General features: G+C 45.8%; 1 protein-coding gene across 1 annotated transcript in view; it reads left to right on the top strand.

Moving 5' to 3' along the window:
* Positions 1 to 27,075, top strand: part of MNS1 (meiosis specific nuclear structural 1) — an 86,901-nt gene that overhangs the window by 45,069 nt on the left and 14,757 nt on the right. The window contains exon 5 of the mRNA XM_082256183.1: positions 9,402 to 9,631. Within this exon, the coding sequence (XP_082112309.1) occupies positions 9,402 to 9,631 (230 nt within the window). The remainder of the gene's footprint in view (positions 1 to 9,401; positions 9,632 to 27,075) is intronic.

Here is a 27,075-nt window from a genome sequence, read left to right as displayed (position 1 = left end):
GGCTCCGGCGCGGTGATTGGCCGGAAGAGACGGCTCCGGCGCGATTATTGGCCGGAGCCGCGATGACGTCACTCCGCGCATGCACGTGGGAGTGATTTTTTCCGGCAAGCTCCCGGCAAATAAATTGAAGGTCCCCCCCGGACCTTCAGAGCGCTCGCGCGAGCGGCTGCATGCACTGTAAATATCTCCTAAACCATGCCGGTTTAGGAGATATTATTTGTACCTACAGGTAAGCCTTATTATAGGCTTACCTGTAGGTAAAAGTGTCAAAAAGCGGGATACTACCGCTTTAAGAAAAAAACACTGTAGTGAGCACAATCACATATTGTCCCACTTTATTAAATCCAAAGAAAATCAAATCATTGATTAATAAATGAAAAATATTTTAGTGCAGCTAGTAAAGTTTAGAAGCAATCAGTACATAGAAATGTATATACAGTATACCAACCATAGGTAACATTCTATGACACAAAGTTAGACATATTCCTGGAGCCAGGTATCCAATGTACTTTAAAATTTTCTCCTGGTAATTTTTTAGCAGCTTATCAAAAGAAGGAAGTTTTTCCTTCTGATGGTCTTGAATGCTACGTTTATCTGTTGACCCTTACCATATTACAGAGCAGCTCAGTCTGGTCACCACCAAAATCTGCCTTCAACTCTGAATGTCTCAGTGTCAGTAGAAACTGCTGCTACCATTGAAAGAACCTAGCTAAAGGCAAATACAGAAATCAGATCAGCCACTGCCAAAAACAATATAAAGTATTTTTGAAGCACCTGCTGCACAAGAACTCCTCTTTCCACCTTTAGGGAGTATGGTGGTGCAGAGGCTTTCCTGTAACTGAATAGTAACATGAACATATGTGGTCCCACAACAGAACTGTAGATGGCAGTGTAAAAATACATGAAGCATATGCCAATACAAAATAAACATTACATATTTCGTACATCACTGCAATACATGCACATTCCCCAACATTTTATCCCTTTAAATATGGTGCAAGTACAAAAAAAGCTGTTGATGTGTCAGAAAAATACTGTGTTCTTACCATCCTCTTTGACGTGACAACAGTGTATTTTTGCTTCTGAATTCAAAAGCACATGTTGTCAGCCCTGCCTAATTCATTTATGAGGGATTACCAAAAATACAGACTTCACACTATCTCCATAATCCCTCCTACTGCACTGGCAGAGAGCACAAGAAGTTATCAGCTCACATTTCTGGCAAAATCAACAGGTATTTTTTGCACTTAAATATTTTATAATGTAACACTTTCAACTGTATATTTAGCAGACCAAAAGAGAGCAAAGAAGAAAAATTAATTTTGCACGTGAATTATTAGACCCATGTGGATGTTTATATTTTTCTCTCTCATCCATTGAGGGATATGGAAATCCAGATACTATTGGATTATACTGTCACTTACAGGAGGATTGGGCTCTGGAAAACAAAAATTGTAGGCCAGCCACGGAAAACCTCTCCTCTACCCGCTGGGGTTGATTTACTAAAACTGGAGAGAACAAAATCTAGTGCAGCTGTGCATGGTAGCCAATCGGCTTCTAACTTCAGCTTGTTCATTAAAGCTTTGACAAAAAAAAACTGGAAGCTGATTTTCTATGCAGAGCTGCACCATAATTTGCACTCACCAATCAATTCTATTCTATCTAAGCTTTTTGCAGGTATCCTAGAAGGATAGACATATTTTCTTTTCTTCAGCTGTGCTGAGAAAAATCTAAACAAATGTTGCTAGCCTTTTGTTTGTTGCTTTTTTATTCTTTCTCTAGTAAATTCAAGCAGGATTTATTCCTGCTTTTGCTAGTCTCTAAATTAGAGATCGACCGATTATCGGGAAAGCCGATATAGCGAGGGCCGATATGGGCTTTCCCCGATATATCGGAATCGGCTTTTTATTTACCGATAGTGCAGATTTTTCAGGGAAAGTGCATGTACTGGGCTGATGCCTGCAACAAGAGGCATCACCCCGGTACTGGTGTCCATAGCCGACGGTGGGCTGTCTTGTAATGGCAACCGATGCGGCTGAGAAGCCGCTCGGCTGTCATTACAAGGAGCGGGAAGGGTCGACGTTCCACCCCCCCCCCTCCCGCTGACTTCCGCGGCTCGCCCGGGTCTCTTATCTCACCGGGAGGCTCAGGAATCCTACCTTCACCACCGCCGTCTGACCCGGGTCTCCATTTCTTTAAATTCGGTGCCGCCGCGTACCCGGAAGTGATGTCATGACATGACATCGCTTCCGGGTACTGGCGGCGCCGAATTCAAAAAACTTACAGCATTCAAAACAGCCAAACTTGGCGTTTTGAATGCTTAAGTGCGGAGGAGGGGTTTGGGGTCTTTTAGATCCCCAGATCCCTCCACCACAGTACCTGTAGACATTAAAAAAAAAATAAAATAATAATAATTTTTTTAATGTCCGAAAATATCAGCCGATACCCGATGACCAAAATATCGGTATTGGCGGTAAAAAAAACTATATTGGTCGATCACTACTCCTAAATAGCTGCTATCCAAATCAGCCTTTCTTTAGCTTTACATTGTTGCCAGAGTCTGCTGACCTGGACATTGTAGGACTAGCCTAGAATGTGACTATCATGTGCTGGGTTCTATTTGTAGAGCAATCCAAACATCACGGGGTAGCCCCAGACCACTTTTCAGGTCCAGAGCAGTGGCGATTCCTCAGCGCTTGCTCTGTCTCTGAAGGCTCATTCTGTTTAGAAGGCCAATCAGGCTGAGCTCCTGGAGCTATTTTGCCATTTGCAGTGCTGGGCACCTTTTTCCTGGCTACTGTCGGCTCAACCGCAGTAAGTGTTAAAGCTGAGAAACTGAGTGTGGATTTGCTGGGTGAAGTGTTGGGTACTGTCACTCTGTGCACTCTTTCTTGCGGTTCATGTAGAGTAAGCAACATCCTACTGCTGCTCTTGCTTTACAAAGCATCACCTGGAACTCCCATCTCTGTTCTGTTCCTGCTGCCTGCCTTCAGTGATCTGGTCACCTCCAGCATCTACCCCTCATCAGCTGCCTTGGTTTATGGGAATCTGAATCCTTACCTCCACGTGGTGCAACATGTCTGCACACAGAGAGGACAGTCCCACTGCTATGGGTGACTTAAGCCCATACTCTGGCGGTTCCCAGGGCATCTACTTGGTATCCTCTGAAAGCACCAATTCCTTCAATCTGAAAACTAGTCCTCCTTTAGTCATAGGGTCTACATATTCAGAGTCTCCCTCTGTTGAGTGAGGCGGAGTCTCCTACCCTATCGTCGTGGACCTCTACTGCATTCAAGACTTTGTGACCAAATTCACCCAATCTCTTGCGGATAACCATTGCGAAGGCTGTATGCATTCTCCAGCGCGATTCTCCATTCTCCAACATTTCTGAGGTCTTCGAACAGGCTGAGCCACCAGTCGCTGTGACCACCTTTGACTCAGATTCAGAGGTCTAATAATTTATCTCCAAAGAGACACTAGTCTCTTTCTTTCACCTCCTATTACAAGGGATTATTTTGCTCCTTTTATTGATGCAGTACAATTGACAAAGACCTTTCCATTACACCTGCTATTTGAGGTATTAGTTTGTGCAGGCAGGAAGAGTCCTGGGACCCACTCGAGGGTGTGTTGGATCTGTTCCCCCTTGAGAGGGATTTTGTTAAACGGTAGTTGATATCCACTGTGCATCTACTAGTGAGCAATCTTAACAGGAAAACTCCTAGACAAGAAGAGGGTGTGCTTACCTTTTTAGGGATTCTATTGACAGAAGTTAGAATCTTTGCTTAAATCCCAGTTATCTTTGACAGGTACTGTACTCTGTCCTGGTGCTGGGATGTTGATGCTATATTTAAAGAGACTTGCTTATCATTTGGGGACATTGTATATTTGGACCTTCACATGATGAAGTATCATCAGGAATTCCATGGAAGACAAATGTGCACTCCTGCATAAACAAAGGAGGTCTAAGGAAAAAAACATATGTTTCTCCCATTCTAAGCCCTCTGAAAAGCCGCCTTCTTGTAGGTATGCTCCAACTTCCAAGAAATTAAGGACGGAGTCCAAACCCTGGCGGTCCTTGGGTAGTTTGTGCCTCAGGCTTTCATGTGCAGAGTGCACCCCATTAGGCTCACAGGATAATCCCATGCTCCCTTCCACTGCTTCCTCTTATCTCCCCTGTGCTATTGCGCAGAATTATGCACCTTTCCCTTGGGTTCCTCTTACCCCTTACTCCTGTTTATGTGTGAACCCAGTCTCTGTAGCTGTGTCCCATGCAAGGTAAAACTTTTATCTTAGGGAAGTCTCCTGTCCTTGGGACATGTAATGCCCTTAATGGAACTTGGTATCCTTTAGCCTCAGTTTCCACTAGTGCAGCTACGAAGCCGTGCTACTTCTAGCACGACTTCATAGCGAAAGTAAACTGCGGCTTCAGTGAGACTTGTCCCTCATATATAGAGGGAAGTCGCACTGAAGGCGGCTCAAAAGTAGTGCACGATCTACTTTTGAAGTCGCCGCAACTGAAGCCGCGGCAGTGGAAACGGGTCCCATTGAAAACAATGGGTTTTGACTTGCTGTGTGACTTGACATGTGTCAAGTCGCACCGCAAGTCGCATTAGTGGAAACCGAGCCTTACTGTTCCTCTCCTGCAGAGGGACTCCTGACCTACTAGGTTGACTGGGACCGGCTCTGACTGTTTTCTGTCAAGATAAGAATCTGGATCTCTATTGTTCCTCATGCTCATCTGATAATTATTGGAGCATTGGTTCTTGTGTTTGGCCTTTACCATTGTGAGACACTCTGACAACCTCCTGGGAAGAGTCAGCTTTGTGGATCTTTGAAGTCAGCATCTTCTCAAAGAACCTAACATCTGTAAGGCCCGCTGGATCTGGCTTCATCAGGTCTTCGCATTGGAATCGGTCTATTACCTGTGAGATTAACCAGTTTAGTTCCTCACTATGAAGAGCCACAGTAGGCATACCTTCATATACCCCTCATCATACGACAGGAGGTAACCCCTTCTGTCTTGCAGGAACGTTGAGCATTGGGGGACCCTCCTTAGTCCCTTTCTCTTCTATTGCAGAGAGTCTTTTTCTGGTGCAGTCTAATGGCTTTGCTTCTATAGACTCTGGATTCCCCAGTTTGATCACTCAAGCATCTTGAGTCGACTGGAACTGATGCCTCTCCCCATATTTGGGGAGTTTCTCTTGGAGAAGAACCACCATTACTGGGACAATTATTTGGCCTTCCAGAGGAGGTGGTTCCTTCTACATCATGGGATCCTGCCCTGGGCAAGTCTCCTGGTTAAGACTCAGTTTGACACCATCTAGGTCAGGGGTATTGAATTAAAATGAAAATTCCAGTCGCTAAAATTTTCTTCCAACTGAGGTCCGAATCTCAAGTCTATGCCATGAAAAATTGTACATGTCTACTTTTCTTTTTTGGCACAAGCCACGCTCTTTGGCGCTTTTGTTACAGTTTACTCCACACACTCAGGTGCCCCTACCAGAGTAATTTATTACATTGTGTGCCCCCATCAGACTACCTCCCATAAACCAGTTGCCCCCATCAGAGTGCCCCCTTAAGTAATGTGTCCCCATCAGAGTGCCCCCTTAAGTAATGTGTCCCCATCAGAGTGCCCTCTTAAGTAACGTGTCCCCCATCAGAGTGCCCTCTTAAGTAACGTGTCCCCCATCAGAGTGCCCTCTTAAGTAACGTGTCCCCCATCAGAGTGCCCTCTTAAGTAACGTGTCCCCCATCAGAGTGCCCTCTTAAGTAACGTGTCCCCCATCAGAGTGCCCTCTTAAGTAATGTGTCCCCCATCAGAGTGCCCTCTTAAGTAATGTGTCCCCCATCAGAGTGCCCTTTTAAGTAATGTGTCCCCATCAGAGTGCCCTTTTAAGTAATGTGTCCCCATCAGAGTGCCCCCTTCAGTAACCATTTGTCCCCATCAGAGTGCCCCCTTCAGTAACCATTTGTCACCATCACAGTGCCCCCTTTTACATCAGGTGTTCCCACCACAGTGCCCCCTTTTACCTCAGGTGTCCCCATCACAAGTGTCCCTTTTTACATCAGGTGTCCCCCCATCACAAGTGTCCCTTTTACATCAGGTGCCCCCCATCACAAGTGTCCATTTTACATCAGGTGTCCCCCATCACAAGTGTCCATTTTACATCAAGTGTCCCTTTTTACACCAGGTGTCCCTTTTACATCAGGTGTCCCCATCACAGTGCTCCTTAACATAAAATGTGCCTATCAGCGTGCCCCTTGACATAAAATGTGCCCCCAACATGAAATATGGGGCATTCTGATGGGCCCATTTTATGTTAAGGGAAACATTTTATGTTAAGGGGCACTCTGAAGTGCACAACATAAAATGTGCCCCTCAGCGTGACCCTTAACCTAAAATAAGGGGCATGATGATCAACACATTTTATGTTAAGGGCAAGGTGATAGGTACATTTTATGTTAAGCGTCACACTGATGGGCACATTTTGTTGTGCCCATCAGAGTGCCCCTTAAAGTGGTTGTTAACCCACTTTGACAAGTTAATATAATTTCCTAATGACAGGTGCTCCTGTCTGTTTTTATAAAAAAAATGCCTTTTTTTACCGGATTTCAGAGCCTCTTCCGGCGCCCATGTGACCGGCCGGCTCTCTCCTCTCCCCGTCTGACAGCTGCAGTGAATGGGGCCGAGATTCTCCCGCTGACGTCAGTTGGGACTAGGGGAGAAGAGGAGAGCGAGAGCCGACCGGTCATGTGGTCGCCGGGAAATGCTCTGAAATCCGGTAAAGAAGGCTTTTTTTTTTTTTTTATAAAACAGAAAGACCGAAGCACCTGTCATTAGGAAACAAGGAGGATTATATAGAACAATAAAAGTAATTTTAGTAGCGGGAGGGGGCGGCGGCAGGCACTGACACAGAAGCAGACAGGCAGGGAGGGGAGGGGGAAGAAGATGGAGGAGAGCACAAAGGAGGACAGGAGAGCTGCAGATAACGGAGGCACATAAACTGACCATAGTATCAGGGCTCAGCAGCCATGATAAATGTGGCCAGTTTACAGAGTGGAGGGCATAGCCAGGCAGGATCAACCAGGTTTTTAGGTGAAACGGGAGGCCAAATTACACAGCACAAGCACTGTGCTGTGTAATATGCTTTAAAGAAATCGGATCTTTTTTTTGGGGGGGCAACAAACACTTTAAGATAAAATGTGCCCATCAGCGTGCCCTTTTTCAAAAAGTGTGCCCCTGTAAATATAACACCCCACATACCTTGAGGGCAGGAGCTAGCGTTGGTTAAAAGCTGCATGAGACAGGAGCTGCAAGATACCATACCTCGAGGCCAGCAAGGAGTGAGAGCCAGGACCTGCTAGATAGCGAGCAGCGGGGGTGGGGCGCACATGTGATGTTATGCCTTAACTCGCGGCCCAGCAGGGAGCTGCGAGTCGCAAGATAATCAGTAGCAAGTGGTGGGGAACACACGTGACGTAAGTGATTGGTGGGATACCCAAGGTCCCAGCAACCAATGACTGCTGAGTGGCAATGATGTGGCACTACACTGGCGGGCTGAGGGTCTGGACAGGAGCGTCGCTTGGTCTGTGTTTGGACCGCGGGCTGCCGTTTAATGATGGCTGATCTAGGTGTTTAGGTGTAGCCATGCCTTTACCACCGAGAAGGAGTGGAAGTCCTTTCAGCAGCAGGAGAGATAGTCTGGTTCCTCTGCTAGATGATACTACACGTCCTAGCCTTGCTTAAACCGACTCCCTTGGAGTGTAACTAAACCCATCGATTTAATGGTTTCCCAAAATATTTACATTCAAGGCATGTTGTGAATGATCACTCTCACAAGTGCTTGTGCTCCAATAAACCCTACCTTTTCAGTCACTTTGTCTTTGACTTTGTAGGACTGAATCCCTGAGTTCCCTGGTGCACTTGTGAATCCTTTTACACCCTTTTTGAGCTGTTGTGTTTTTGCTGTTACAGAATTTTCCTTGGTAATTCTCACCTAGAGAGTTTGGGTGTCTGGCCAGACAACCTCTTTAGTCATCTAGTTTTTATTCTTTTGCTCCTAGACGGTCAGGATTGTAAAAGTTTTGACCCTTCCCATGTGGACCAGCTAGTCTTTCTGATCTCGACCTGTTCTGCCCTGGGTTCCTTCTTAGAACTTATTCTTTTTAGGAATTGTCCCCATTTTGTTTCTGACACATAAGTTTGTGCCTCTTCTCCCTTCACATGAATTTGTTATTGTGCCCCGTTTTTAGTGAGAGTAGGTTGCTTATGTTGGTTCAGGTTTGGTGTTTTCTTCCATGTAGAATAATTTCCTCTGGTGGCAACCTGTCGATCTAGGTGAGGATAATTTTCTTTGCCCTCCCTCTTGTCATTTTGGGCAGCTTTCCCTTTCTAGCAGAGGGCCCAGCCCCATCCGGTTTAGGTTCGGGCTTGGTTCTTCAGGTGGCCCCTGGGCTACAGTCAGTTTCTATTTCTTAAAAAACAAATTGAAAAGGATTAAAAGAGGTGCATGGAAGCCAGCCAGCCCCCAGTCTGATGTACTCACCCTCCAGTCTGCCACCAACCAAGTAGACCTGTCTCGATATAAATAAAGAACAGGGGTTTAGTTGACATGCATTTGCAAACGCATATGTAAGCTGCAGAGCCACGACACGGCACCCTGTTTTATCTGCAGTCCCTAACACTTTTAAATTTGAGTGTCTCCACTCTGGGAGCACATGGCTGCTAATGGGTGGATAGGAGGCAGGTGGGAGGGAGCAGCCCAAACTTCCCCCCAACCCACCTCCATCCACGACTGGTATAGTATCTCAATGCTCTAATAGCAATGTTCTTAAGATGGTACAAACTGAAAACGACCAGCTGAGAAGCATACACCTCCAATCCCTTGGCGGGTGCAGTGTAAAACACAGATTGGGACTTTATATGAGGCAATTTGCCTGTATAGCTCAGTGCCTCCATCCCTTCTATTTCTTTTCTTTGGGCCTGTTAGTGGTTGTTGCTGTGTTGCCCACCTCTCAGTTTGACTGCTTTTTAACTTCCTGAAAGTATCTGAAATCCTGTGTCCCTCCAAAGGACGAAAAGAAAATAGAATTTAAGAATTCGTTGTAAAATTTTCTTGGAGTCCATTGTAGGCCACAGATCACACCCCTCTGTGTTTGTGTTCATGCACTTGGTACTGATTGCTACAAACTGAGGCATGCTGGGAGGAGACTTGGTTATCCTGACCTTAATTTATTTTTGTCTACCAGTATCCAATCCTGTAGTTGGCAGTATAATCTGACTGCATCTGAATTCCTGTACCCCGCAATGGACTCCAAAAAAATAATTTTGCAGCAGGTACAAAATATTGAAATATTCTTTCTCTAACCTGTCACTCCCAAAACTTTTGCATACTGAATAGAAACGTGAAGCTGAAATAGCTCGCAAAATGAAGGAGGAACATGAAAGGGCTTCAGAGGAGGAACTGGCTAAAGAAACCAGGCGCTATCATGAGAAGCTGCATTACCAGAAGGAGCTGGAAACACAGCTGGAAGAAAAGGAGATGAAGAGGCAGGAAGCTTATCAGGAGTTCCTGAGGGAGAAAATCCTTATAGATGAAATTGTCAGGAAGATTTATGAAGAAGATCAAACGTAAGTATAAAAGACATGTGTGATTGTCCTTCTAAAGGAAATATATGTGTGAGCAGAATTTTCAGACTGCAAATATGAATTGTATATGACGGCATCTGTAATGAACAGTTAAAGAATAGCTCCAGTAAGCAATATATGCACCTAACCCGCCCATATAACATATATCTGCTCTAATTGTAGGAAAAAAAAATCCAGTGAGGGGTTTCTAATTTAGTTTGGATTAGGGGAATAGGTAAAATAGAATAATTTTGTTTTTACTAGAAGCGATCTTGCCCTTTTAAATATGAAGTTTGACTACAATATATTTTTAACATGTAAAATAATTTATAGCAAGCAGTCAGCATTTACTGGCCTGACTCTAATTTTGGTTCTTATTGACATATTTTATGTATACTTTTATCGTTATTGCCTGACACCCTAAATAATTTACAAATCAATTCATCACTAGTCTTTGACACATTTTAGTTAGCTACAATTTCCCTTTCAGGAATAGGTTTACTGTCTTTTTACAAATTACAGTTAAACATTTACATGTTTACCAATGATTACCGATATTTTTGGTCACTTACTTGCTGATACCGAGTACCGATACCTTTGCGTTGCAATTTGAGCCCACAGAAAATAAATGGACTTAAATCACACTGAAAAGAATCACATCCAATTGAACAGGAATGCGGTATGATTTCTGTCCAAATTGCATGCCATTTCCCCTACAGCTTCTGTGTGATCCCAGTATAGAAAGACAAGGAAGTGCCATCTAAGAAGTGCAGTAATGGGTAAATAGTTTACTAAAAAAATGTTATGTTATCACAACGCACATAAAATTACATAATATTTCTTGCATGTCAAATCCAAAACCACGGCTGCTTGTGGTGCTCACAGGGCTGGAGGAGATGTAGGCAGTTCCAGGACCCCTGTGGGTATAGGGCAAAAGTGATGTCAGCTTAGGGGCAAGACCGCCTATGCATCTCCTCCAGCCCTGTCAGCAATCCAAGCGTCCATGGTTTGTGAGTTGTGATAACCTAACATTTTTTAATGAACTTTTTGTTTGCCCATTGCTGCACTTCTTAGATGGCGCTTTCCTGTCTCTCTATACTGGGATCACACAGGAGCAGTGGGAGAAACCGCATGCGATTTGGACAGGAATCGCACCACATTCCTGTTCAAATTGCATGCGATTGTTTGCAATGCAATTTAAGCCCACTCATTTTGTATGGGCTCAAATCGCACTGCAAAGGTACTGGTTTTTGGGTATCGGGAGCATTTGCAGGAGTACAAATACTCAAGTGCATCCCTAGTTAGTATTATGTGCTAGTGTTATATAACAAATAGAATTATACTGCAAGGTAAACATTATGTTGCCTTGGTAATATAAATCTAAATTATAATAGCCAGTTGTTTGCCCAGAAAGGACAGTAAATTTGGTTGTCTAGGGCAGAGTTTGCTAATTCATTTTTCCCTTGGAATCCTTTGACATGGTATAGCAAAACTTTGGAACCCCCCCAAAAAAATGTGTGCCATAGACTAAGTAGTGCAGCACAAACCTTTCAGTGAGCAAAATGTAATGTTCTCTTTTGCTGGCAAAATCTTTTTTTTATCTGGTTTAATTGTTGACAGAGTCTTTCAATGCCCCTGACAGAGCCTTTTAATTTCCTGAGCAGAGAATGTCAAAGCCCCAGACAGTCTTTCAGTGCCTCCGACAGAGCTGGCTGACGGCTAGGCGGGCTGGCTGACGACGGCTGGGTGGGCTCTCTAACGGACGAGCTAAGTGAGTGGCTGGCTGACGGCAGTGCGGGCGCTAGGCCAGGCTCTGACAGCAATGCCGGCTGACAGCAGGGTGGGATCACGCTCCCGCGATCTCTGCTGTTTCCGACCTTCCGCTAACAGCAGGTAACGGGGGCCATCTTGGATGTGTCAAAATGCAGCGGAACCCCAATTTTTGTTCTTGCAGAACCCCAATTGGGAAACGCTGGTCTGGGGCATCTAGAGCTGTCCATTGAAACCCACACCATCTAGGTGTCAAGTTCATTTAAATTTCTAAACAACAAAAAGCAATTACCTTGCAGTATATGATCAACAGATGACATTAAAGTAGCACTTTAAAACATTTTTTAATTTTAAATAGAGTAAGGGAGGGTTATACCACCATTCTATTTTTTTTTTTTGTCATGCATGTCCCATTTGGGAGTTTTCTCTTGACTTCCTGTCCCATAACCAAAACAAGAAGTGAGAGGAAATCTTTCTCCAAAATGAAGGAATCACTGGTTGTCACCAGGGTCAACAAAGCTAGTGTCACTTTTTTTTTTCTCCTTTAAGGCCTTATGTACACTGCTGCTTGTAAACATATGTTTTTGAGCAGTTGGGCGTTTTTTTTCAGAAGCCCCTAAACCCACCTCTATGTTATCTTATCTGTCCATGTACACTGGGTCGTTTACAGTCATTGTCGTTTTTTGGAAAGCAATTTTCTCTTACGTCCTCCGACAGTCGCCGCCTCGTCATATTCGTCACATATGGGGTATTAGACTTTGCTACGAAGGAGTAGCTAGGCAACAGAATATGTTAACATTAAAGCTTTTAACATATCCCACCCTCAAGGGGTGGTCCCCTCAGTCAATACCCTCCTACTTCCTGCAACCATATCTCAGTTTCAATGTCTAGCTTGTCAGGAGTGGCTGGCTCTCTCTGTGCTGGGGCTTTGTGCCCCAGACTCTTTCTTCTTTTTTGATTTTTTTGTTTCAGTTTTCTCTCTACCTTTACTTAGCTGTTCTTTTTGTCAGCATTAGTTAGTTCTTCGGATGAAGAGGATCATGCGGGCTGGGTCTCGGGCTGATCCCCCTGGTCGCAGGTCGTGGGTCAGTGGCTTCCCAGCTTGCCATCGAGCGTTCAGCCAGGTAACGCTCCTGGCACAGTGAACGACCCATCCCTGTTCGGTGCAGGGATGATTGGTGAGGTGGCTACCTCACTGGACGCTGTGCGGTTTCTTAACCCCCATTCTGTGCGTCTTGTATGCGACTCTCCCTGCCTCATGTGCAGCGGCTTGTTCGCCTGTGCGGGTCCCCCACGCCATTGTGAGGTAAGTGTATCTATGTGGGGACCTGTCTGTCTGGGGGGGTGTCAGTCTGGGACTGTGTAACCTGCCTCTGTTCACACTGTTTGTCTCCCTATCACTCGGCTGCATGCTGTGGGCTGCAAGGGGGGGGGGGGAGCTGTGTGACACTGTGTGTGTCAGCCTTGTCAGTGTGAGAAGCTGTGTGCTGTGGGGCATGTTTTGTGGCATGTTTGGGCACTATACAGCGATCACTGCGGCGATCTAACATGTTTTTTTATACATGGATGACATGTGTGCATTACTGTACTGTGGAGCGGCGGTTTCGGCGCCAAACTGCGCCATTTTGCCTACACTCGCTCCGGCCGCATGTTCTACATGCATGGCGGCCATTTTCTTGTAGCCTCCCATAGGCTTTAATAGAGCGCCCTGGCCGCATCACTTCCTCTTCTCCAGGAACACCGATCGAGGCAGCAGCAGCGGCGAGGGTCTCCTCAGGTTATATCCTTCTTATCCATTGCCTGTGTCAGTTTTATTGTCCCTGTGGGGGTCTCATTGTGCTTGTGTGTGGTGCGGTGGGCTGCGCTCGCCGCGCTTGTTAAAGGGGCAGTTAACCCTTTATTATCCGGCATTTGTAATAGGGGCAATGGATTCTCAGGAGGGCAAATTTTCTACCGCCTTGTTGGAAAGCCAGGGGACCGCTGTTTCCCCCCCAGGGGGGGATTTAGCCACTATTATGGCTGGCCTTGCTGCTCAGGTGCAGATGCTGGTGGCTGCTCAATCTACTAAAAGACCCAGAGTTTCTCTTTCCTCTGATTCTGAGGGTGAAGGTGATGGGGCTGTTATGGCGGGGGCCTCCTTATCGGGGTCCCGCTCCTCCCTGGATCTAGTGGGGTCCGAGGTGGAGGCTGAAGTTGAAGGGGTTGATAATTCTCCCCCTGGCTCGCCTGAAGAGCTTGCAATCATGGATGAATTGATTGCTTCCATAAAACAAACGCTGCGTTTGCAGGATGAAGTGTGTCCCCCCGCTGCCTTGGCGGCTTATGGGACGCAGAGGAAACGCTGGACGCCGCAGGTTTTTCCCTGCAATGATGATTTTCAGCGCGCTGTTAAGGAACAATGGCGCAATCTACGCAAACCTTTTGCTGTACCAAGTAGGTTCAAGCTGCGTTATCCTTTCTCGCCTTCCACTGATGAAAGGTGGTGTGTGCCACCCCCAGTGGATCACGCAATTGCGGTTTTAAACAAATCCACTGCGATTCCTGCAGAGGATTCCCCTGTGTTCCGTGATGCCACGGATAGGAGATTGGAGTCTCTTGCCCGTTATACTTATTCTGTTACGGGTTCTATGCTTAAGGCTCTGTTTGCCTCTCTCATGGGGGCCCAGGCTGTCGCAAGTTGGACGCAGATGCTTAGGCGCGTCCTAGTGGCCGATTCGGCCTCGCCGGCGACCCTGGATATGGTGGATCAAATCCACCAGGGTGTCATGTATCTGTGTGATGCGGACTTGGACCTAGTCCCGTTGGCTGCACATGTGCACATCGTGGCGGTGTTGTCTCGCCGCCTGGTTTGGTTGAAATGTTGGTCGGTGGACCAATCTTCACGTAAGACCTTAGCCAATCTGCTTTATGATGGGTCTCGCCTTTTTGGGGAGTCCTTGGATGTGTTGATTAAGGGGATCACCGGAGGTAAGAGCACTCTCTTGCCCCATTTCCCCAAGGCTAAGGGGGCTTCTGGGAAGAAGCATGCTAATTTTCGGCCCCCTCAGGGGTCCTTTCATGCCTTTCGGTCGCACTACAAGGGCAAACCGTTCAAAGGTCAAGGCTCTCAGAAGAAGCCCTGGTCTGGAAAACAGAAGTCCGGTCAATCCGGATCCGCAGCCCATAACAGTGCGGCCTGAAGGGGCGCCCTCACCCAGTTTTGGGGTGGGGGGACGCTTGCTCGGTTTTCTTCAGCCCTGGTTGGCCCGCGTGCGGGACGGATGGGTTCAGGAGATCGTTCGATCTGGTTACAAGATCGAGTTTCTCTCTCGGCCGGAGAGCAGATTTTTTCCCTCAAATCTTCAACTGTCTCCAGAGCGTTTACGGGACCTGCACCTGGCGGTGCGGGACCTGAGAGCTCAGGGAGTGGTAGTTCCGGTGCCTCATCGGGACAGATTTCGGGGGTTTTATTCCAATCTGTTCACCAGAAAGGAGGGCAAGGTTCGTCCAATTCTGGACTTGAAGGCTCTGAACCGCTCTGTGCGGGTTCGCAAGTTCCGCATGGAATCCCTGCGGTCGGTGGTGGCTACCCTGGTTCCGGGGGAATTCATGGCCTCCATCGATTTGAAGGATGCGTATCTTCACATCCCCATTTTCGAGGGTCACCAGAGGTACCTTCGATTCGCCATTGCGGAGGATCACTACCAGTTCGTGGCGTTGCCTTTTGGTCTCGCCTAGGCTCCGCGGGTCTTCACCAAGGTGCTTGCACCGGTTCTGGCATTATTGAGGGCCCAGGGCATTTCTGTCCTGGGGTATCTGGACGACATTCTGGTTCGGTCTGCGACCAGCCAGGGTCTGGAGAAGGACCTGTCTGTCACGATGCAAACTCTGCAGGAGTTTGGTTGGATGATAAATTTTCCAAAGTCGACACTGAGTCCGTCGGTTCGTCTTCCCTACCTGGGAATGATTCTGGACTCGGTGCAGGCGAAGGTCTTCCTGCCGGAAGACAAACTCAGAACTCTTCAGGAGGAAGTCAGGTCCCTCAGGGACGTTCCGCACTCGTCTCTGCGGACGTGCATGAGATGTCTGGGATTGATGGTCTCGGCCTTCGAGGCGATTCCCTTCGCCCAGTTTCACACGCGGGGTCTCCAAGCGGAGATCCTGTCCATGTGGGACGGGCGACCTCAATCTCTGGATCTTCAAATCTCGTTGAGTCATCGCACCAGAAGAGACCTTCTGTGGTGGCTCCAGTCCCCGATGGTGTCCGGGGGCAAGTCGTTTCGTCCTATCTCGTGGACGGTAATCACTACGGATGCCAGCCTGTCGGGCTGGGGTGGTGTTCTGGGCGTTCTGTCCGCCCAGGGGACTTGGTCGGAGGGGGAGTCCTCCCTTCCGATCAACATTCTGGAATTGCGTGCGATAAATCTCTGTCTTCATCGCTGGACGGACCGGCTGCAGGGCTGCCCGGTTCGGGTGCAGACGGACAATGCCACGGCGGTGGCCTACATCAACCACCAAGGGGGCACCAGGAGTGCCCGAGCGGCTCGGGAAGTGGCCGACATTCTGTCTTGGGCCGAGACTCATGTCCCGGCGATAACGGCGGTTCACATTCCAGGGGTGGAGAACTGGCAGGCGGACTATCTGAGTCGCCAGACCCTGGATCAGGGGGAATGGTCTCTCCACCCGGCTGTCTTCCAGATGTTGTGCGCGAAGTGGGGTCTTCCAGATGTGGACCTGTTCGCGTCTCGTCTCAACAACAAGGTGAGAAGGTTCGTGGCAAGGACGCGTGACCCTCGGGCAGACGCGTCGGACGCGTTAGTGGCCCCGTGGCATCAGTACAAGCTGATGTACGCGTTTCCACCGATTCAGTTGCTGTCCAGGTTCCTTCGGAGGTTACACTCGGAACGCAGCACGGTGATTCTTGTGGCACCGGACTGGCCTCGCCGGTCCTGGTACGCAGACCTCGTGAATCTGGCGGTCGACGCCCCGTGGCGTCTGCCTCTTCGAGACGATCTCCTGTCTCAAGGGCCGATATACCATCCTGCTTTACAGTCGCTGGCTTTGATGGCCTGGCTGTTGAGACCGAGGTCCTGAAGGAGAAGGGTCTCTCCCCAGAGGTCGTTCATACCTTGATCAACGCGAGGAAGTCTTCCTCTGGGAAGGTTTATTACCGTACTTGGAAGGCCTATTTTGCCTGGTGTGAGTCCAGGGGGTTTTCACCCCGCACGTACTCGGTTTCCCGAGTGCTGTCCTTCCTTCAAACGGGTGTCGATCAGCGTTTGGCGCTGGCTACGATAAAGGATCAGGTGTCTGCGCTGGCCGTTCTGTTTCAATGTCCCGTGGCTTCCAACTCCTTGGTTGGCACTTTTGTTCAGGGAGTGCGGCATCTGGTTCCTCCTAGGAGGGATCCTCTGCCCCCTTGGGACTTGAATCTCGTTCTATCTGTGTTACAACGTGCTCCTTTTGAACAGATCAGGGAGATCTCGTTGTCTATGTTGTCCAAAAAGGTCGCCTTTTTGGTTGCGATCACTTCGGCTCGCAGAGTGTCGGAGCTGGCGGCTTTGTCCTGCAAGTCTCCGTATCTGGTTGTTCATTTGGATAAGGTGGTCTTGCGACCTAATCCTTCTTTTCTTCCGAAGCGAGTTTCGGAATTCCATCTTAATGAGGATATTGTCTTGCCTTCGCTGTGCGCGAAGCCTAAACATCCAAAGGAGGTGAGATTACATTCTTTGGATGTTGTTCGGGCGATAAGGGTTTACCTTAAATCGACTGAGTCTTTTCGAAAGACGGATTTCTTGTTTGTTCTTCCAGAGGGTCCTCGGAAGGGCATGGCGGCGTCGGCCTCTACCATCGCCAAATGGATCAGGCAGACCATTGAACAGGCCTATGCTTTGCAGGGGAAGGTTCCCCCTGTGCCTGTGAAGGCGCACTCTACTAGATCTCTGAGTACGTCTTGGGCCTGTCGTCATGGGGCTTCTGTAGTCCAGGTGTGTAAGGCGGCGACCTGGTCGACCGTGCACACTTTCACAAAATTCTACAAAGTAGATGTTCAGGCATCGGCGGATGCTTCCTTTGGCCGCAAGGTTCTTAGTGCGGCGATTCCCTAGGGTCCCTTGTTGGGGACCTCTGGCTGTTGGGATAAGTTTTTTATCCCCTGGTTATTTGTCTTTTCCTGGGTTGTTGCTCCTGTTGAGCACTTGTTTTTTTCCTGTTGCCCAGCTGGTTTCCTTCCTTTGGTAAGGTTCCTTTCTTTGATGCGGAGACTGCGTTGCTTTTCGGCGCGGATGCGTTTCCCACCCCTTATGTTTGCACTGCTTTGGGACGTCCCCATATGTGACGAATATGACGAGGCGGCGACTGTCGGAGGACGTAAGAGAAAACGGAATTTTTGTAAAATCTTACCTGTAAAATTCCTTTCTCTGAGTCCTCCGACAGTCGCCGCCCCCGCCCCTCTTTTGGGGTTTGGTTGTATACTCTACTGCTATTCCACTGAAACTGAGATATGGTTGCAGGAAGTAGGAGGGTATTGACTGAGGGGACCACCCCTTGAGGGTGGGATATGTTAAAAGCTTTAATGTTAACATATTCTGTTGCCTAGCTACTCCTTCGGATCAAAGTCTAATACCCCATATGTGACGAATATGAAGAGGCGGCGACTGTCGGAGGACTCCGAGAAAGGAATTTTACAGGTAAGATTTTACAAAAATTCCGTTATTTGCGTTCAGGATGTTCAGAACGTGTGTTTACCGGCGTTTCAAACGCAAAACGCGATCACCCGCGTTTAGCGCTTGCGTTTTTCCATTTTAAAGGGGAATGATTTTTTTGACCTCTAAAAACGGATCTGAGCGCAAACGCCTGCTAAACGCGGCTGCAAACGCGACACAACAGCCGTTTTAAGCGTCCTTTAAATTCCAGCGTTTAAAGGACTTTTTAAAACGTCCTACGTACATGTAGCCTTAGTTATAATTTATCCAAAATCCATATTTCTATAGTTAGTTCACTGCTACCCTAAAAAAACTTAAAGGTAATCTTTGGTAACGGCATACACTTTCATATTACAGCGCAATATTATAATAATACAAACAATCGTTTTTTCACAATTCAATATAAGCTTATTTGAAACCTTTTCCATCTCTTTCCACAACTTCCTGTATTTGCTGCGTGCTTTGTAGCTTCCCTCTGCTGCTTACATTCAGTTTCTAAGAACTATATATCCCATGGTTCAAGCATTGATTTCTATACTGACTCCACCTCCTTAAACTCCTCTGAAACTCCTCCTCCTCTGTGCTCCTCTGTAGTCAGAAGGCAGGCTCTGTCAAATGTGTGAAACAGCAGAGCCCATTAACCACTTTACCGCTGAGTACCGTAGTACTACTGCGGCAAAGTGGCTCTTGTAGGTCTGACGACGTAGACCTACGTCATCAGACTCCTCCCCCTGTAGGCGGCGCTCGCGCGCCGCCGGAGGCGCGCTCCCGCTGTTTTCATTCACAGCGGGAGTCGGGCCAGGGAAGGAGCGGCGGCGATCGCCACTGCTCTGCCCCGATCGTCGGGGAATCCAGTTTGGAGATCCGCCCGCCTGTGTAAACAGAGCGGGCGGATCTCCTAAGTGACAGGGAGTGACAGATCGGAGTGTTCAGCATAGCTGAACATCCGATCTGTCCCTGGCTCACTCAGTCACCCCCCCCCCCCCCCCACACGTTAGTAAGCACCAGGCATACATTAACCCCTCCCTCTCCAATAAAATTAACCCCTTCCCTGCCAGTGTCATTTTTACAGTAACAGTGCATATTTATAGCACTGATTACTGCAGTAATGTCACTGGTACCCCCAAAAGTGTCAAAAATGTCAGTCAAGAGTCCGATCTGTCCGCCGCAATGTCGCAGTCCCGCAAAAAAAATCGCAGATCGCCGCCATTACTCGTTAAAAAAAAAAAACACCAAAAATGACATAAATCTTTCCCTTAGTTAGTAAACGCAATAACTTTTGCGCAAACCAATCAAAATACGCTTATTGTGATTGATTTTTTTTACCAAACATGGGTAGCAGAAAACAAATTGGCCAAAAAATTTAAAAAAAAATAGTTTTTTACATCTTTTTTGGGGGGAATTTCATATAAAAAATGTTAAAAATATTGTTATTTTTTCAAAATAAACGCTCTTTTTTTTGTTTATAGCGCAAAAAGTAAAAATCGCACAGGTGATCAAACACCACCAAAAGAAAGCTCTGTTTGTGGGAAAAAAAGGACGTAAATTTCGTTCGGGTACGGCGTTGCATGCCCGCGCAATTGTCAGTTAAAGTCGCACAGCGCCGAATCGCAAAAAGTGGCCCAGACGTAAGACAGCAAAATGCTCTAGTGGTAAAGTGGTTAACAGGGCATAGTAAAAATGTGTCCCAGAATTCCATTAAGTAAATGTGTGGGGATCTTCACAAACTACGTCTACCAACTTCAAGATCGTTCAGAGTAAAAAGAGTATGCTCGAAATACACTGCTCAAAATAATTAAAGGAACACATTAACAACATCAGATCTCAATGGGGAAAATATCATGCTGGATATCTATACTGAATTGAACTGGATAATGTGTTAGGAAGGAAAGGATACCACATCATTTAATGGAAATTAAAATTATCAACCTACAGAGGGCTGAATTCAAAGACACCCTGAAAATCAAAGTGAAAAAATGATGCAGCAGTCTACTGCATTTTGCTGAAATTGTATTGCAGCAACTCAAAATGGTATTCAGTAGTTTGTATGACCGCCACGTGCTTGTATGCATGGCTGACAATGTCAGAACATGCTCCTGAGATGACAGATGGTGTCCTGGGGTATTTCCTCCCAGATGTGGACCAGGGCATCACTGAGCTCCTGAACAGACTGAGGTGCAACCTGGTGGCGTCGAATGGCCCGAAACATAATGTCCCAGAGAGGTTTTATTGGATTTAGGTCAGGCGAGTGTGGGGGCCTTCTAATGGTATCAATGCCTTCATCCTCCAGGAACTGGCTGCAAACTCTCGCCACATGAGGCTGGGCATTGTCATGCACCAGGAGGAACCCAGGACCCACTGCACCAGCGTAGGGTCTGACAATGGGTCTAAGGATTTCATCTTGATGCCTAACGATAGTCAGGGTGCTATTGTCTAGCCTTTAGAGGTCTGTGCGTCCCTCAATGGATATGCCCCCCCCCCCAGACCATCACAGAACCACCACCAAACCGGTCATGCTGAACGATGTTACAGGCAGCATAATGTTCTCCACAGCTTCTCCAGACCCTTTCACGTCTGTCACATTAGCTCAGGGTGAACCTGCTCTCATCTGTGAAAATTATAGGGCACCAGTGGAGACCTGCCAATTCCGGTGTTAAATGGCAAATGCCAATTGAGCTCCACGGTGCCGGGCAGTGAGCACAGGGCCCACTAGAGGACCTCCAGCCACCCTCATGAAGTCTGTTTCTGATTGTTGAGTCAGAGACATTCACACCAGTGGTCTGCTGGAGGTAATTTTGTAGGGCTCTGGCAGTGCTCATCTTGTTCCTCATTGCACAAAGGAGCAGATACCAGTCCTGCTGATTGGTTAAGGGTTTTCTACGGCCATGTCCAGCTTCCCTAGAGTAACTGCCTGTCTCCTGGCATCTCCTCCTTGCTCTTGATACTGTGCCGGGAGACACAGAAAATCTTCTGGCAATGTGCCATCCTGGAGGAGTTGGACTGCCTGTGCAACCTCTATAGGGTCCAGGTATCGCCTCATGCTACTAGTAGTGACACTGACCCTAGCTAAATGCAAAACTAGTGAAAAACAGTCAGAAAAGATGAGCAAGGAGAAAAATTTCAGTGGCCTCCACCTGAAACACCAATCCTGTTTTGGAGGTTGTCTCATTGGTGCCCATCTAATGCACCTGTTGTTAATTTCATTAACACCAAAGAAGCTGAAACAAATTAAAAACCCCCTCTGCTACTTAACTGACCAGATAAATATCCCAGGAGTTTAATTGACTTGATGTTATACTCTAATTAAAAAGTGTTCCTTTAATTTTTTTGAGCAGTGTACAATGTAGAAATTTAATTTATGATTTTTCATTTTGACCATAGATATGCTTAAAGTCAGGCTTTTTCAAGCTCTTCACCCCCGAGGAACCCCTGAAATAATTTCTTGGGAAACCCCTACTAAAAATAAAGATCGTATTACATTAGCTAGATCAGTCAATTATGCAAAATTTTAAATACATTAACGAAGAATGTGGCATACCTGGAGTGTTTGGCACCTAGGGCAGATTGTTTTTAACACTCACTTGCTGCATAAGCTTTAATAAAATTTAAATGTAATAAAAAACAGTAGGTTGGAGATCGGTTCTCCATTGCTCAACCTCAGGACCGGCTCTGATTGAGAGAAGCTGATCTAATTTACCTTAAGGCCCCATTCACACGGCTCCGTTCCGTCGACAGAGCCATGCTGCTCAGCGGGGGATCGATCCGCCAATCCCCCGCTGTTGGTCGATGGGCTGCAGTTTATTTGTGATGCAAACTTTCTGTTTCAGTGGTGGCGATTAGGCACGTGCTGTGGCTTAAGAATTGGTCTGCAGTCCAAGCCTCCAAGAAAGCGCTTATTGATCTGCCCTTTTAAGGAGATCGCCTGTTTTGTGCTACCCAGGATGACATCATTAAGGATATCACGGGGGGGGGGGGTACCTTCCTACCACAATCCAGAAAAGGGAAGGAGCATCCTCGCAGATGGGTGGCCGAGGTACTCATGCACATCGCTGGATAGAGATGGGGCTCAGGTAAGTATGAGGGGGCTGCTACACACAGAATGTTTTTCATCTTAATGCATTAGGATAAAAAAAACCTACTTCCTTTACAACCACTTTAAATCCTTGGTTGATGGACCATAGTTTAAATGGCAGTGATGAGGTTCTGGCTCTTGAGACTCTCATATACACTTATACTGGCTAAAACCAGCAGACGTGTTTAGTGAGGAATCTCCTGCAAATCAGAAGTCTAAGCATTTGACTTCTGATGCCATTTATAAATTTTATCTAGTTAAACTTTAAAGCATAAATCTGCTTGGCACTATTTGCACCTAAACTGGCATTATATGCCCGTTACCCCAATTTTTAGAAGAGTACTGTTTATAGAGCATCCATATGTCTCCTATGTCATATAATTTATTATTCAATAGAAGGGGTGGGCACAGCATGATTCCCAATGACACTCAGGGCAGGCACAAACAAATTATACATTGGGATTCGATCAAGGAGATATGCTTTTCTGCATATCAAAAACAGTTATACCCAGTCGATTAATCGATCATTAATGCATTATTGTTCATTACCCTTGGACACCTTTTCAAAATGTTTTTTTTTTTTATTTAAAAAATTCAAAACTTGGAAAGTGAGATCATGGAATAGAAGGTTCCAGTGATAATGTTTAATTTTTATTTAGACAGCATGTCACTGCATGAATAGATAATGAAGGTTACCAAACGCAGTCCATGTATGTTGTCGGCTAGCATGGATACCACTTGGCCCTGCCCAGCATACACAGAGGAGGGGGAGGGACTTGTGCAAGCACATTCAGTATAAATTTGGGCCTGGTGAAAAATGGACAAGCTCTGAGGAAGGGAGTGTGTCTCCCGAAATGTGTCAGCGGTCCAAATACAGGGACATGTTAATTTCCACATGTGGTGGACTCATTCAATGCGATTTTTGCTCTTCATGTCTGTGAGTATGTTTTTGGCATTTTAATAAACTTTTTAAAGATGTCCAAGGGTAATGCACTAGGTGTTTGCGCCTCCTTTCTTTTTCATGTTTTTAGTCTTTGGAGTTCCCCGTCTGAGGAGAGCGGCACGCCTAATATTCCCATTGGAGAGAGCTCTTGATTATTTAGTTGTTTGAGAAATATGATCATATATGCTTTCATATGATTTCTGCCGGCTTTAGCCACTAGCAGTAATGATTGTGTTCTGCGACTGTGTTGATGGGGGAATCCAGCTATTTTCTTTCCTTACACCCTTGGTGGAAGAAAAGAAAATCAAATCATCTATGGCTTGCGTAAATCTCTGCAGTGACACAGCAATAAAAACATGGCTGGGTTCTAACACCTACACATTGGGGTTAATTTACCAAGGGCAAATAGTCTGTACACTGCAAGTGTACTGCAAGTGCATTTGCGCTAGATCTGAGGGGAAGCTCTGAAATGAGGGAAAGCTCTGCTAATTTCTATCATCCAATTATGTGCATGCAAAAATGCTTTTTTTTCGGGGTTTTTTATCTTTCTTTTTTTTATCTTTCTTTTATGTTCCCCTCAGATGTAGAACAACTGCACTTGTAGTGCACAGACTATTTGTCTTTAGTAAATCCACCCCATTGTAGCCAAAAACTAAAAAAAGAAGTTTTGGCCATACAAAAACCATATTCCTAAAACACCAGCAGATGGCAGAGGTGTACAGAAATACAGTTGTAAAAATCTGAAAACACATGGTGGTTTAGAGCATGCTGACACACTTTAGACCTTCATTTACTTACTAAATGTATGCTTCCATAGCTGAGTATTCTTCATCACTTTTGACCTTGTTTAAAGAGGCTGTAAACCCATAAAAAAATGTATTTATTTTTTTTCAACCCGAAAGAGAAACACATAATGAGCTAGTATGCATCGCATACTAACTCATTATGAAATACTTACCTTAGAACGAGCCCCGGCCGTGCCCCACGCTGTATGACGGGCGACATGTTCAGTCGCCCGTCTTCCGGATCGCAGCATCCGGCCATCTGATTGGCCGGAGCCGCGGTGACGTCACTCCCGCGCACGCACGCGGGAGCCGATGGTCACGGCACGGGGCTCTGAAGGAATGGCACCAGCGGCCGTTCCTTCAGAGCGCATGCGCCAGTGATGTCACTGGCTGCATGTAAGGTAAATATATCCTAAACTGTACATGTTTAGGAGATATTTACAGTACCTATAGATAAGCCTTATCATAGGCTTACCTATAGGTAAAAGTTGCAGAGGAGGATTTACTTCCTCTTTTAATGCAACTGCAAAAGCTGAATAAAAGCTGTAGTCAGAGCTCACAACACTGTTAGACCTTAAGCTGGCCAATTCATCTGGTTCAGCAGGGACCGGACTTAAGTTCAATTAGTGTTTGTCCATCCATGTTCAACCGAAGTTAGTCATTTTATTGACTTCGGTTGAAGGGACTTGTTGAAAAACTGTTGTCAATCAGTAGCTGCAGCTGATTGATGTATTCTGACAACACCCAAGTAAGGATGGGGGGGATTCCTCCAAGCACCTTGTGTTTGATGGCGCAGTCTAGTATTCAATGTCCAGCCTTCGAGTTTATGGTTGGTTGCTTTGTAATGTTGTTGCGGAGACTAAGGCAGGGGTGTCAAACTCAGTGTCATTGTGGGCCTCATCAGCAGTATGGTTGCCCTCAAAAGACTGGTTGCATCTGGAATAACGTGCATCTACGCTTTTATTATTAAGGAGTACATTACGCACAGGGTGTACAGTTCAGGGGTGCTCTGTGTACAGAGTGCAGAGTTCAGGAGTGTGTTGCATACCAAGTGCAGGGTTTAGGGCACAACTAGAAGTGGTAGGGGGAACAGTTCTAATCCTGAATGAGCTACACTATGGCTGTTTGGCTGATATTGGGGATGAGAGTTCAGGGGTACCATTGCTGTAGAAAGATATGTCCACTAACAGCCAGGAGAATGACTGCTGGAAATATGGAAATAGGTGCAGGAAGAAAGTCTGCTACTGGTTCTATGATGCACACTCATTCCTTGCATGATTAGAAGGATATGTTAATTAGAATTTGATTTTAATCTATGATCTGGGAGTAGGGGAAAGGTAACAGAAATGGTAAATATAGTGACAGTAGGGAGTCAGAGATAACAGGGGTTAGCAGGGACACAGTGGGGGTGGGGTTAGCAAAGGCAGTAAGGAGTTATTTAAAGTGTTACTAAACCCACAACAGTAAAATCAGTCTGTATTTGCAGTAAAGCATGCTTGTTATACTCACTGTGGAACCCAAGGGGAATCCTCTGCATTGTGTATAAAGGCTCTTTGATCCTGTCTCTCTGATCTTCCTCTTCTTCCACTGTCTCCAAAACAATAGCCTGATATTTACAGAGCCATGACATTTTAATAGAGAAACAAAATTTAAGAAAATTAAAAACCTAAAAAGGAATCTATATGACTTAATAGGAACTTTATAGATATGATAAAGTATGAAAAAAGAAATACAAAGCAATTTCTAAGGGTACTAAAAATACATTTAGGAAAGAGTATAATAAAACAAATGTCAGAAAAACTGGATCATGATTAACGACAAACTCTTATGTCCCCTCTATAATACCCGATCAATATTTGATAAGACCTGAAAGCCATGGCCGCAGGGGTCAGGATCATTATCCGCTCTACCTTCTAGGCAGCTAAACCAACACTGTTTTTAACTACTTCAACCCACACCTGTATATACCCTCTCATTTCCAGACCTGAGAAGTTTAAAATTCAAAATGTTATTAGATTGAGGATGGGACAGGGGGAGGAGTGGTAGGTGAGGCCGGTGGTGTGGAATAATTGCACTAGCATTGGAAGGGGCTTCAAACTCAAGCCTAGATATGGAGTGCAGGAGTCAGAAGTAAGTCATTAGATTTAGCAGTCATTTTCTAAATTCTGTTTTTGTCCACTAATAAGAATTTAAGAGTAGTACTTGTAGTGAAAAAAATCATAGTGATATTTTTTTTTGGTGGGGGGGGGGGGGGGAGCTGTCAGGTATGCTGTACAGGGCCCCGTGATTTATAACAGCAGCCCTGATGTACTGCATTGTCAAAAATAATTTGCATTTCTTTTTTTTTTTTTTGGGGTACACCAACGCACATTGATAGCCCATTGGAAAGTTTTATATAAGTGTCCTGAACACCCTCTATACAAGACAGCAGACAATGCAATACAAGACTGCATACAGTATATTTAGATGTCTTCATTTAAACATATTTTAAACTTTTAATTTTAAATTTACATTCCATAAAGAAACTAAATTTCGGTAAAAAAAAAAACTAAAAAGGAATCTATATGACTAAATGTATAGATGTGAATAAATCTATATATAAATATATGTCAATTTCTAGTGACTAAGGATAATAATAAAAAAAAAATGAGGAAAGCGTATAATAAAACAAATTGCAGGAAAACTGGATAATGATTTAATGATTAATGACAAACTCTATAATACCCAGTCGAAGTTTGCTAAGACCTGGAAGCCATGGCTGCGGTACCTGGAGAGAGTATAGTGCGACTTGGGGATCTTGGTTACATCTTTCCTGTTTCAGTCCCTTCTCGAGTCTAAACCATCTTCTTGTCTCACCCTTGACCTGCCTCCTTCTTCCTTTTTTTGGACGACTAAGTAATAATTCTCTTTTCTGGTAACTTGTTTTTGTTTGGACGCTTGGTGCAAATATGACAGCAAGCGAGAATGTTGAATATGAGAGGTGACCCCATTAGAAGCTGCTCTTTCGTCTAGTGTTCTAGCAATTGTTAAGATGTAAATGGTATCTCTTTACCCTCCTTTTAAACGCTTTGTCTTCACTATACTGGTTATCCTATTAAGGGAATTTGTACCCAAGTGTCTGTTAACTATTCCCTCCTGTGGGGGCTCGGTTTTGTTAAATACATGAAAAACTTAATAAAAAGATTGGAATCGAA

The sequence above is a fragment of the Pelophylax lessonae genome (assembly GCF_965119305.1).
Source record: "Pelophylax lessonae genome assembly, chromosome: 4".
Lineage (NCBI taxonomy): Eukaryota > Metazoa > Chordata > Amphibia > Anura > Ranidae > Pelophylax > Pelophylax lessonae.
The sequence above is the reverse complement of the archived record's forward strand: the minus strand, read 5'-3'. Positions and strand labels throughout refer to the sequence as shown.